Here is a 14,500-nt window from a genome sequence, read left to right on the forward strand (position 1 = left end):
TTCGAAACATCATTTAACATAAAAAACAAGTCGCATATCTGTATCAAGGAGATACTAAATATAAGTTTCTTTTTTTCTACCAATATTATATTAGTATTCCTGTTCTTCAGGATCCTTCTTTCTTATACCTTACAATTGCTATTACAAGTTTAATCAATTTACCAGAAAACTATTAAATCTTAGTCATAAGTCATGACTACTAGCAAATAAGGAGACTCAAATGCATGTAATTATTTCTTGACGCACAAGCAGTAAATTTCCCTAGTAACACTTTGTTGGTAAAACTGCTTGTGGAATATTCAGTTTCCTGTGGATAAGTATGAATCAGATAAGAGGGTTGGCAACACTGAGCCAATGAGCAGACAGAGCTTCGGATTGCTACATAAACATGGACAAGTACATCGAAACCGGTCCCATATAAGACCTAGGCGCAAAACAAGAATGCAGTTAAGCTAATAGCAAGCAAAATAATCTAACGGGTTGATCAAATCAAATTTTCTTTTTTCATAAATTACAATTTTGTACACTGAATAGCGTCAGATGTAACTAAACTAGCCTATTTAAAAATAATGTTTATATGGTTAACATTAATAACCCAAGAATAATATAATTTGTTACGAAATTAAATGATTAATTCTTACTAAAGCAGCAGAGAGGTGGAAAAGTCAGGCAATGTACATATTTCTCTATCAAGTAACATTTTAGTTGAATTTTAACTGTTTTGTTCGTCTCTAATATTAATAGGAAGTTTCTTGAACAATTTTGATCCTACTTAGGATGTTTTTTCAAATAACTTTAATTTTTGATTTGTTGAAATAAGGAATTTTTATGTCAAGTTAAGTATGGGTGATAATTTGTTTCAGTGGTGCCTAAACGATTTTGTACTAAAATAATCGTGTCAAAAATACTGTCTATACACTATTACATTTTCAGGTCTTAGAATTTGTTACTGACCGTTCCATTATAATCAACGAAATTACAAAATTATTTTGATGGCTGTTTTCTGAAGTTTTAGTGTCCTATCAACATTTGCCGTTGTAGACAAACCACAAATTCACACTCGCTCAGATAAACGTAAATTGATACCTACTAGAACATTATATTTCTTTTTACAAAGATGATACATTCTGAAGAGTAAACACAGACATGAACTTAATTTGAAAAAAAAAATTAGTTTTTGAACATGTTCATCACAGCATACCTTTCCACGGATTATTAATGTTTTTACTAGTTTTGAATGAAGAGCCAATTAGATATCCATACAAATTTACTGTCTGTTTCTCCGAAACATCAATTTCGAGTGTCCTTCATGGTCAATTCAGTAATTCTTGATGACAGATCAATCATCCGTCAATCATTCGTCATGTAACTAATCACCGATATCAACTCGAGGTAGTTCGTGGTATCATTATGACCAGTAACCTCAACAAGATTATATTTGTGAGGAGGGAATGCAGCCTAATTAATCAGCTGTAATCACGTTATTCTGTAACCATACCCCGCACGATTACTAGAAAAATACCGGTATGGATCATAAACACAAACAAATGACGTAACTGGCCCGAAATCTTAACACATGGTTTAGACAGTTCCATTTAAGCAATGCCAAGGTTTACTTCCGAGCCAGTAACATTATTTGTTTGTGTTTATGATCCATACTATGTCTGTTCTAGTATTCGTAAAGTATACGTGCAAAATAAGAATAACACATTCGACTGCCGTATTGCATTCTGATTATGATAGTTCTTCTATAAATATTTAACTGTCTGAGATGCATTAAGATAGCATCCTTAACTAGTTATGTGAGATTGGGGAATTTGTCAGATACGTCTGCTAAAACATGGTTCAAACCATTGCATAACTGTGTTCGTCTTAAAAAAAACATAAATCTACAAAGTTTTTTGAACTTGTAGAGATGTAATAAGTCAGTCTCACAAAGTTGTTTAAGACAAGACCATAAGATCCTCTCAAGAACCAACAGCAATTTGGTGTATTATTAAATACTTAATTCACAAAGGTAAATGTTTTTTATCGTCTGTTTGTTCAATTATAATATGTATGTATTATATATGAACATCAAGACTCTTGATCATAAGTCACCCTTTTGATTGAGTATCGTTTACAAATACCGATAATTTTATGTTACCCATAATCAAATGTTATTGTGAACCTCTATAAGAAAGTTTTATTTGATTATCGAGTTTTTGCTGTATCAACATAGGCAAAGCCAATTAAGAAACGTAAAACACTTTTTTAACACAGCTCAATTCCTCACTTATTTAGTATGGACCTGGCTGTAGTTTAACTGTTAAAAATTGAAATTTTTTATTAGTGGTTACCAAAACTATAATTATCAACAAATATTTCACTCAAAACATAACTGAATTTTCAATCACAATTCATGGCAACAGGACACACCGACCGGCCATAACTATAATATATATCAATAGAGGGCGGTTCTCGTGCCCCACCTAACCCCCCCAGAAATAACCCACGTCACTGATAGAAAGGTACTGTAAGATAGGCGTCACCCACGACCTTAGTGACGTCAAATACTCGGAACCTTGAGGGCCGAGCCGTGCGGATATACAAATTTGGCGTTTCCGGTGCCCTTAAAGAAACCGTTTACTTTCATTTGTGAGAACAGAAAATTTATATGTATAAAGAATGCCATTGACGAGATTACAGGTTTTTACAGTTTTGTTTTTTAAACGTTTGTCGATAGTGTGAACTATGATTAATTATTGTGATTGTGAAATTGAATTTGTATTTGTGTACAAGTATTTTATGTGCGTATAATATGCACTTTTTGTACCTCCCAAAAGGTTTCGCCAAATATATAATAGTAGCCTAAATTCATCACTATGTTGAGTTCAACGACAGAGGCTGGAAAATAAACGGGAAGACACTTTTCTGATAACAGTGATGAATTATTGCTCATTATTGCACCATTAGTTAAGCTAAGTAAATCATAAACGATAATCAGCCCCCAAATTATGACTTTCTCGTCATGATTAATTTACGGAGAACGTATTGTTTTCGTCAAAATTTTCGAGTTTGAGTTGGGCTGGATACATCCGTTTCCCCCCTGAACCCAAATAGTGGTTTTCGAAGTGATGTCTTGGTACGTGTGAGTGTGTAAAGAACTAGAGACCGCACCTGTGGTTCGATCTTGCTGAAATTTGGTATACTAATCCATGAACTACAACTACAACCCAAGTACACTGCTTATCAGCAGGGGTACTCTCATTAGCAAGGGGTTTATTCAACAAAATACAAGCTATGTAAAATTTTTACAACAATGACAGCTATTTAGTAAAACTAGACACAAAAAATTTTTATTTCGCAAAATCTATCCTTATCTTTTATCTTATCTTAACAAAAATCTTGAAATATTTACAGTGTATAACATTTATGTATATGTTCGAACCTATGAAGCTCTCGTTCGATGAAATAAATTAGATGTATTTTCCATTTATGTGATTCAGCCAGAAATAATTTATTTCGTGACTTAAGCTAACACCGTTTACTCACAAGACATACTGGACATGGTAAGTGATTCACTCTCACGATACATTACATTACATAGTATCAGTGACAATGATACATAGTGGTAAAACTTAATTTGAATAATCTAAACATATAAAAATAAAAGACCTCGTTGACTCATTTACTTTCCGATTCATCAACTCTCCAACTTGCAGACTAGGTAGAAGGCAGGAATTTGGTAAACTCATTATTCAGGTAAAAAATAGGAAAATAGTTTTATATTGATTTCACTAAAGCGATAAGCCCCACAAGCCCTTAAAGTTCCAATATTATTCTTATGGGCATTACATTTTTAACAAATAAATTTTTTATCATAAACAATCTGTTTAAGCATTTTTATTCATAACATCTGTCTCGAAATGTTAGTCAAACAAGACTGCAATATTCTATTTTTAGCAATTTTGCCATACGGGATGTAACAGCAAACCTAGGTACTCGTTACACATAATGTTATTGTTTTATTTAAATGGATTTAAGTGAAAATCCAAACAGGCAAATGGGTCCATGTCTTACCATGAGACCGGTAATAGTTTATTCTCTATAGAGACAGGTATAGGTAATCCACTAAAACATTTAATAGTGTTAGGCTATTAGAATAATTTAAAGTACGTTCCGTAAAAATTTAGTTGCAAAAATTGTATTGGTTACTTTAAAGATCATAATGAAATTGAATAAAGTAAATTACAGAAGAGTTCCATTTTAAATTGAACGAGGTGTTAGCCCGTCCTACGTACGGGAATTCAGTAGTCAGTTAAACCCATGTACAATTCAGATCAGCTAGTTTACACATATAAAGACAAAGTTTCTGAAAAATCATCTTGTAAACAAATGTTGTGTGACCAAATATGTTTTTATTCCATCATAGGCCTATACGATATGCATTTTAAATCCGATAATTTTACAATAAAACAGCAATTCTGCAATTTTTACGATGTGAAAAGCGTTGAAGTGAGATTTGCAGCCGATTCGCACAGACGCACACTGATTATAAGTAGCCTACAGTAGAGAGAGTAATAGTCAATTGAGAAGTGTATAGACCTAGTCAACGATACCACCTTCCATAGCAAACTTGCCTCTTCCATAATTATTATCACCACAATACAACTACTATACACAATTTCCAGTAGGTCTGAATAAAAACGACCTAAAATAAAACGATAATATCCAATAAAATTCACAGTACACATAAATCGTCACACCTATCCTTTATATCAATTTCACTGCATTAATTGCTAAATAAATAAGTGTAAACAAAGAAAAGTAAAAACAATAACAGTTTGTTTTGAAACAGCTGTTTGGTTCAAATAACATTCATTTGAAAAAAAAGAACTCACGATTACTAAAAGAACTGGTCACATTTAGCAGGAATATAAAAAGTAAACACGCTAGTAAAGCTAATGACGTAATTGTCAATGTTTATTATCCATACCGTTATCAGTTCTATCCTTAATAATTACCCACCCTCATTGAATAAGTGTACATCGTAATTTCCCATATTAGTTAATTTAAACTACAATATATTCATAGTTGAAATAAAAGTGATATTTTCACGTTTAGGGGCGCTGAAAGGCACCCCCAATCGTAACCACACTGGACGCGATTTCATAAAAGGATGGTTTGTCTAATTGCAGTATCCTAGGTCAATGTTGACGTTGTGTTCAATCTTTGTATAAAACTCGGCTGATGTTGTGGTGGTAATTTAAAATCGTGATTCCTGATTATTCTTGATCTTCTTTTATGACATCAATATTTCCGGGCCTAATCCAAACAAAGTTAAAGCAGACAAACATTAATTGCAAACAAAAAGCTACCATGAAGAATTAAATCATGTAAACATTGTTATTTTTCTATTCTTTCCTCGAAAAGTGGAATAGTAAAATAATTTGCATTTATTTTTTTTTATTAAGACTCGTGTACAGAGCCTCGTTTTGTGCTGTGGTTTAATTAATTTTGGTTAAAACTGTAGTTTAAACTGTGGTATATCTACTAATCTTACTTATTTCCTATAATCAATGACAAAATAAGAGTAAATAAAATAACCTCATAGTTCCATAGTTTATAGTTAACCAGCTGTTAGTTAAAACAAATTATATTGCTCTAAAACAAATCGAAGATTACAAAGATTGCTTTAAAAAATAATTTGAACATCCTAGTATTTTACTATGTATATTTAATTAATCTGTCATCCTCTTACAGAAGAATTAAACGTATCAATGATTAGCATTACACATAGTATAAATAAGTCAACCCTAAGTATGTCTTTACATTTTTATCCAAATGCTGAATTTGTGACGCAAAAGCTGAATGTTTACAGCTGTTATGTTAAGCAAATTATTTTATGCCAAAAGCTAGTTTAGAATCTTAGCGTCGGCTGCTAGACTTTTTAAAAATTAAACCTTAATTTCTAAAAAACTGAGACCCTAAACTAAAATTATGGCTTCGACATTCCCTAGTTTTCAAAATTATCTTTCTTTCAACACAAAAATCATGAAAATCCGTCTAGTGGTTGATTCAGAATCGTGAAATAAAAAAACCCACTTTCGTTTTAATATTATAGATATTATTTTATCATTCGCTATACACCCTTGAATACTCTGTGGGGAGCCAATGGTAGCTCGATTATGAAGTAGAGGCTTTGTTGTAGTACATATTAGAATACATATAAAACAATAATTTTTTTATCAAAGGATATTCTAAATATTAAGAACTACTTTTACAATGTTTCACTCTAGAGCGGTAGTTATCGATTTGTTTTGACGACGTTATGTTGGTAAACAATTCATTTGTTACAGTATTACACAAGCTTTTACGTTAACTTAAGTATTAGTTCAACGTAAACGGTTGAAGTGATGAAAGAAACTATTTCAGCCTTATCGTGGTTTATGGGCTACGCAAATAACTGCAAGGTATGGCGTTTTTATGTTCTAGAAATGTGTAGGAAATTACAAAATTCATAATCCTGTGGAGTTACTTAACAAACTCTTAATATACATATTGAGAATAAATCAATGTCCATTCGTAATGAGGTAGATATTAGTGATATAGCACCTTACAATAGCGTTTTTTTTTTATTTGCCTACCTATACAAAGTCTCTACTTTTAGGCACCTTAAAATAAGAAAATAAATAGCAAAACCTAGAAATAATTAGAACACAGATGAAACCATTGTTGTTCGATAGTGAAAAGTATTGTGAATAACATATCAAAAGTCTCCAAAAATATCTTTGGTGGAACACCACTATTTTTCCAAAATGGCGGCCAAATCCAGTAGTTTTTTTCTTCTTTTTATTGAAATTCTGACTTTCCAGTCCATATTGGTAAAAAGTCGTCAATACATTTAATGTTCCTCCTGAAATTACCTTTAAAATGATACCAAATACATGTACCTACAACAAAAAATAAATCCCGTAGAAATAATAAAATATTTCAAATAAAAATATTTTTTATAAATTAATGTAATAGTCCAAGCAAACAAAAAATAACGTACACAGGGGTCGTATAAAAATTTGCAAGTAAACATTTTATGGTTTTATTTTTATTGTTGTAGTGTGCAGAGTGACATACCAAAAGTTGCAAAAAATCATTCCATGGGAAACCCCTAAATTAAGGAAAAAATGGCGGCTTTTCCCAATATTGGACAAATTTTGCAACAAAAGATACCACATGTTTTTTTGCACATTTTTCGAGATATTGACTTGGAACCACGACCGATATTTATTGGATGGTCCGTACTTAATTTCAATAGGGGACGCTTTTTGGGCCGCCATCTTGGATCAGCCATATTGGATCTGCCATATTGGATATAAATATTTTTTAATGTAATTATAGTGTTGTGACACATCATTATGAACTAGATTTCCACGCTGATTTCAATGCTGAAATCAGTTTTTTAAATAGCGTTTTACGATTTTAAGATATATAAAAACGAAAACTCTCCCCCATACATTTCTTATGGACGTTTCGTACTTTGACAATTTAAAAACACATTGAAAACTACCACAGTCTAAGGTTGTACTATCAGGTTCAAGTATGGCGTGGAAATAGTTCACCAGCAGATCCAACAGATTGGGAGTGGTGTTTGACTGATGGTACATATGACTAACTTACTTATAAATAACTGTAACTGTGTAACTTGGAAATTGTATTTAGATAAAGGATATGGCCTTTAAAAAATTTCAACAAAAAGTTTTATGGTTTTATTTTGTAGTGTTGTGCAGATTGAAAACGGGGAAAACTCGTCATAGCTATTCGTTCAAGTATTGACTTTTATTTTAGCTATGGATTCCTTATTGGGAGTTATTTAGAATTGGGGATAAATGTCTTTAACTAAAGACAAATTTAAAAATAACAATAATTCATTCAATAGTTCATTGAAGGTAGGCCTACATTATTCGTTTTAAATTTGTCATGTGTCATTTAATAATCAATAAAATTAAAGCGAAACATTTACTGAGTACTTTGATACCAGAACGAACTTTTTAACATATTAACAACCCGAGATATAAATTTTTTAACAAAAACTGATAAAAAGGTTTAATTTAATTTTGTGTTGGGGTTTGTACCTCGTCTATAACTAGTCTGTTTTAACTATAAATAAAACAAAATGAAAGATCTTTTATCACCTAATATTTTAAGGCTAGAACGAACTGCAAGCATTAATAATACCTGGAGAAAAATAATCCAAACACATTTTCAAAGTAACTTACGATACGTCCATAACTGATGTATAGGGGAGAGTTTTCGTTTTAATGTATCTTAAGCAACGAAAAAACTTATTTAAAAACCGATTTCAGCATTGAAATCAGCGTGGAAATCTAGTTCATAATGATGTGTCACAACACTATAATTACATTAAAAAATATTTATATCCAATATGGCAGATCCAATATGGCTGATCCAAGATGGCGGCCCAAAAAGCGTCCCCTATTGAAATTAAGTACGGCCCATCCAATAAATATCGGTCGTGGTTCCAAGTCAATATCTCGAAAAATGTGCAAAAAAAAACATGTGGTATCTTTTGTTGCAAAATTTGTCCAATATTGGGAAAAGCCGCCATTTTTCCCTTAATTTTGGGGTTTCCCGTGGAATGATTTATTGCAACTTTTGGTATGACACTCTGCAGACCACAACAACAAAAATAAAACCATAAAATGTTTACTTGCAAATTTTTATACGATCCCTGTGTCTGTTTTTTTTTTTTTTTAGCGAATTTCCCATATAGGGAATATGCTATTACCGTAGGTCTCATGGTAAGACCTAGACCCGGGACCGATTTTCTTTTTCGTTTTGAGGTCCCCAGAGGCCAAAAACACCATCCGTTCAAATTCATATATATATATATATATATACTAGCTGACCCGGCGAACTTCGTATCGCCTAAGTTATAGGTTTCCCCTAAGACAGACCGATGGAAAGAAAGTACCGTTACGTTTAATTTTCAAGATGATCTCGTTCGCATCGCTCAATCACGTCCTGGTTGAAGTTCGTTCGCTACGCTCACTCACCTTTGGGTTGGAGCTCGTTCGCTACGCTCACTCACCTTTAGATTGGAGCTCGTTCGCTGCGCTCACTTGCCTTCAGGTTAGCTCGTTCGCTACGCTAACTCGCCTCCAGGTTGAAGTTCGTTCGCTACGCTCACTCACCTTTGGGTTGGAAATTAGCTGTTGTCATAAATTAAAAAAAAAAAGTGCTGCACCCTGTTGGTAATCCTTGTAACTTTAATGCTATTGAACATCATAGAACAGAACCAACTTGTTTAATTGAAACAGCTGTTAAGATTCATTAATTCCATTTCTCATAAGGTTAACATGGGAAACTCCAGAGCCCCTGGGCGGAGCCCTTTTAAGAATTTCGAAACGGGAAATAGTTTACGTCCGATTCGCATACCTACAGAATTTACACACCAAATTTCATAACGATCGGTGAAGTCGTTCCGGAGGAGTTTGCAGACAAACACTGTGACACGAGAATTTTATATATTAGAGATATATATTTATATATGTGTCCGTTAGCGCGATAACTCGAGCAAAATTGGTCCGATTTTGATGAAATTTGGTACAAACGTGTAAACCTACATTTATTCGAACGAGTTCGCGAACCAGCATAATCGGACCATGGGATCAGGGGTTTATGGGGGGTTTTATGGGGTAAAATTGGGTTTTTCTAATTTTTGACCCTAAAAACTTAAAATTTCTAAATTTCTCTCTAGACCATTTTGAAGAGCTTAAAAAAACAAATAATTTAGTATATTGAAGTGTTTTTGAATGTTCATTGACTACGGAGAAAATTTAAAAAAATTGTAAATTTAAAATTCCCATGTTATTCTTATGGAGAATAAATAAACTGTTCTAGTTTGCTTGTTTATGGATATATTTTAATCAAATTTGGCAATATGGCTTATTTCATACTAAGCTATCAATATTTCAATTGAAAAAACACATCTCAACATCTTCCCCGTAGCAGCAAACCTAACTACTCACTAAAATTAATGTTATTTAAATAGGAAATAAATCTGAAAATTTATAGGTACGGTAATATTTTAGTAGAAATCAAGCCGGGTAAATGGAAATTCGCTTAGTATGCAGGTTTGCTGCGACGGGGGTATTTTTTTTTTAGTTTGCTTGGACTATTACATTAATTTATAAAAAATATTTTTATTTGAAATATTTTATTATTTCTACGGGGTTTATTATTTGTTGTATGTACATGTATTTAGTATCATTTTAAAGGTAATTTCAGGAGGAACATTAAATGTATTGACGACTTTTTACCAATATGGACTAGAAAGTCAGAATTTCAATAAAAAGCAAAAAACTACTGGATTTGGCCGCCATTTTGGAAAAATAGTGGTGTTCCACCAAAGATATTTTTGGAGACTTTTGATATGTTATTCACAATACTTTTCACTATCGAACAACAATGGTTTCATCTGTGTTTTAATTATTTCTAGGTCAAACCATATATTCAGGGGCCTATTTATTCTATTAATCTCCAACAACATTTGAGTTCTATTATATTTTTTAGTTCACCTGATATGGGCTTGAGCAGTTGTTTCTCCCATCGCTAAAATTTCTTGAACAACATTTCAGTGCCTTGATTCGATTGTGTCTAGCTAAGTATAAATAATTGTGTAAGTACGTAAAGTGATTAAACCCTTTTTTTGCTGTTAATAGCTGAAATTTTGGCATGTGTCCTAGGAGATACTTCAAAATATGTATGAATGTAGAACCCTATAAGATTCTGTATTCATTAGTGACATCTAGCAGCGAGGGACTTGCCCTCGCCCACTAAGAAAAGGAGGTATTCGACGAAACAGGTGTTAAACGGTGACGTAGATGTAGTTGCAGTCATTTAATTGGCATCTGATTATCATTTTCTACAGTGTGTGTTGATCTCGAGCCAAACGTAGAGGCCGTTTTCGTCATCAACATTTAGGAGTAACTCAATACAAGGTCTGGAAGGTGTGGCAACCCTCCAGCAAGACTCAACCTGTTACGTAACGTAACATAGACTTATAGTAAACATCTAACTATCCGCAGGTTCCGTCATCTGGACACCATGGTACGTCTCAACACCCGGCGGGAGAGTCACCAGGGGGGCGTGTCCCCGAACTCCCTGTCTCCGGAACACCAGGAGTCTCCGAGGAGGTCGCCAAACATCTTCCGGAAAAGAGAAACCTCTCCGTCCAAGGAGTGAACCCTTCTTTGCCTCTTCTGATCCGTCAAGAGCCACCAGAAATCTCATTGTGTTGATCCTTCGATATGATTATTATAATAACTTGTTGTCCCATATCATATCTTTGGACGCCAGACTCTAGCCCGGAACCGTGTGCACAATACTTCAGGTTAGGTCTAGACATGGAGCACTGAATAAGAATTCTTATTTAGTTCTCTGTGGTCCTTGAACGTTGCGACATTGTAACTTAGATCAAATTCACTGGTTATTGGTGGGATTTAAACCCGGGACCTCGGGCTCGGGGACCAAAGTCTCGCACTTCCCCCTCGACCAACTATTTCAAATCATTTTGTTTGGGCCTAATTATTACCTGAAAAGGACCCCACAAATAAATTAAGTTTAATGTGTTTTTACGCTATCATAAACTAGTTGTTTTTAGGCTAACAATCAAAAGTCTAACCAAGTTTTAAAACTTTAAACAATTAAGTTAACTTGTTTAACAGTTGTCTTTTGTTCTAGCTTATTATTAGCTTTGTTACATTAAATTTAGGATCGCCAGGTTGGTTAAACGTACAACATATTTCTTCAACATACTGGATCGAAGCGATCCTCAAGATTGTCACAATCCTCAGCAATGTCCTGTAAGAAATTGTAAGAATTACGTTCAAACATCTTAAAATGCCTTGGTATTGTTTTTTAAATGCATAACAAGCCATTCATTTAGCAACAGTGTGGCTGTGGCTCGTTGTTTCCATACAAACAAGATAAAAAAAGACTATCCCAATGTATTACACGAGGAATTGATTGATTCATAAGATATGTAGAAACAAGTTGGACTCTTCTTCAGTGAACGTAACTGAATCTTTTATGTCCTTCGGTGTGCACGGGAATTGCAAATCAGGGACTCGTCATCGGTTTGATTCATCGGGTATGATACCAGCTGATATAAATAAATGTCTGCAGCCTGATGTAGTTAAGTGTGTCAATCACAAGCACAAACATTGGGTTTTATGGTTTATTCTATCTTAATGTTTCCGTCATGTAAGAATTATCTCAAACATTGAAAACTCAGTGATTTTGTAAAAAATAATATTTATGTTACTTTTACTGAACAAAAAGTGTTGATTTACCTAAAAATGTATTTCATTTTAAAAATATAAATTGCATTTATATTTGATTTGGTTTAAGTAGCTACATTCTTTTAAGCTTGATAACGAATATCAAATGTTGGTAAACGTTTTATAAGATTGTAAGGATAAATGATGAACAATACAAAACACCTTCGGTGTTTTAATTCCAATACATGTCTAAAACATAGACTTTCATATAGAGCATAGCCTCCTATAATATCTGTATTATCTTATGTAGACTACAACCATTGACTATACACAGATGTATAGTCTGTGTATAGTCATAGTCAATGCTACAACTGAAATAGACATGCCTTCTATATTGATCAGCAGCTGATCCTTACAGAAGGCATGTATATTTCAGTCAGCTGCAGCCAATTTTTTTTCCAATGTCGAAATTCAAATTTTCCTTTAGTTGTTGGTACTATTTATACTATTTTTATCAATGTGACATAAACTATAAGTTGCCCTTTAACATTTTGATTGGTTCTTAAAAGTTTGGGCGTTGGACAGAAATCAGTAAAACAATATACTCTGTCGCCGACTCAATTCACTAGCTACAGCCTAGGGCATATAGTAGAGGAGGCTATGGACGTCTACTTTATTAAATAATAAATATTTACAGTTCAGTTATAAGAGATAAATAAAAATTAAGTAATTTATTACAACATGAAAAGCTCTTATGTTTCCTATGATGCGACAATAATTAGGTGATGAAATTATAAACCTATTTTTCTAATTATTGTTGGATGAAAGTAGTTTCCATAGCATGTCTGCTCTTCAGAGCAATTTTCGAAGATACTAGGAATCTTTAGCCCTGATACAGAAATAAAACTTGTAAATTTTGTTGTCAATGTACAGTCATAGCGATTGATATAAAATAATCTGTTATAAAATGTATACAAATAAATCGGCGATTTTTTCATAAATTGTTTATATAGTTGGGAAAAATCGCCGATGTCGTATTTGTTCTCTTGTGAAAAGTGATGTGTCCCCAATGTTCCGTGTCTGCTTTTGCCCGGCATTGTTATTTATGTATGCAGTATCAAAACATGTTAATTATTAAAATCATACAAAAACTTACTGAAAGACACGTTCACATGTTAAAATTATGAAAATAAGCAATTATTAGTAAAACATTTGCTGTTTTGTGTTTAATTTTAAGAACCTATGTATGAAAGATGCACTCTCTACTTATGTTTTAAGACAAAAGATATGAATGACTAAGAAATGTTGTATTTTATTGTACATTGTTGTATCATAATGCTACTATATACATTATATTTATGCTATGTATTTTTTTTACAATATGATTACTTGACAGCTTTAAATTTGTCTCATATAAGCAACAACAAAAATTGAGTTTTTATTAAAGATGACATTTATTTGTTAATTTGTAATGTTAAAATTATAATGTAAATATCTGTTATTAAAATATTATGATTTTATAATTTATATTGTAGCTTACGATTTTATTAGGTCTACTAATATATTCTAACAAAAAAATACTTCTTTTACTGTATCGATTCACTCCTTGCTTTGCTGGTACGTTCAACGCACCGACCCAAGGTCTACGTGGACGGACGGTCAAATGCAATAAACAACTAAAAAGTAAATCGGTCCCAGGCCTACTTCTTACCAATAGCCCTACTGTAAAATTCGATAAAATAGAAAACGCCAATCACAAAACAATTTGAAAAAGTAAAATACTAAAAATGTACTTACAATGAATTTGTTTTTTTTTATACTGAGTAAAAAAGGTTTCAATGGAAGCAATATTTTAGACTTTCAATAGTTATTTGCAAATTAATACCAAACAAACGTTACATGGTTATGCGATTTACTCTGGTAAGTTACTTGTTAATTATTGAACAAACATTAATTTTTAAAGACATCATGTATGACTTTTATCAATATGCATGGTAAACAAATCAAAATCTAATTTAATCTTAAAAATTATAAGTTTAATAGTAATTTTACTTCATAGCAGTAATTGTAGTAATAGTAATTTTTACTACCTGTGTTATTTATTAAGTGGAATATGTTTTTGCAAATAATTCAGTAAACGGTAATACAATTTCATAATATTTTTATAAAGCTGTTATTATTAATACATCAGAATCAATTATGTATTGTAGTTTTTATTT

The 14,500-nt window shown here is 32.5% G+C and overlaps 1 protein-coding gene across 1 annotated transcript in view; it reads left to right on the forward strand.

Annotated features, from left to right (window-relative positions):
- The window catches only part of LOC129002570 (tyrosine decarboxylase), a 53,537-nt gene extending 40,013 nt beyond the window's left edge, over positions 1-13,524 (forward strand). The window contains exon 12 of the mRNA XM_054430477.1: positions 11,088-13,524. Coding sequence (XP_054286452.1) covers positions 11,088-11,244 — 157 coding nt within the window. The 3' untranslated portion in view covers positions 11,245-13,524. The remainder of the gene's footprint in view (positions 1-11,087) is intronic.
- Positions 13,525-14,500: the final 976 nt, after the last annotated feature.

Source organism: Macrosteles quadrilineatus, unplaced genomic scaffold (assembly GCF_028750875.1).
Source record: "Macrosteles quadrilineatus isolate MER2022 unplaced genomic scaffold, UCM_ALF_1.0 Scaffold_9__3_contigs__length_116548681, whole genome shotgun sequence".
NCBI classification, from domain to species: domain Eukaryota; kingdom Metazoa; phylum Arthropoda; class Insecta; order Hemiptera; family Cicadellidae; genus Macrosteles; species Macrosteles quadrilineatus.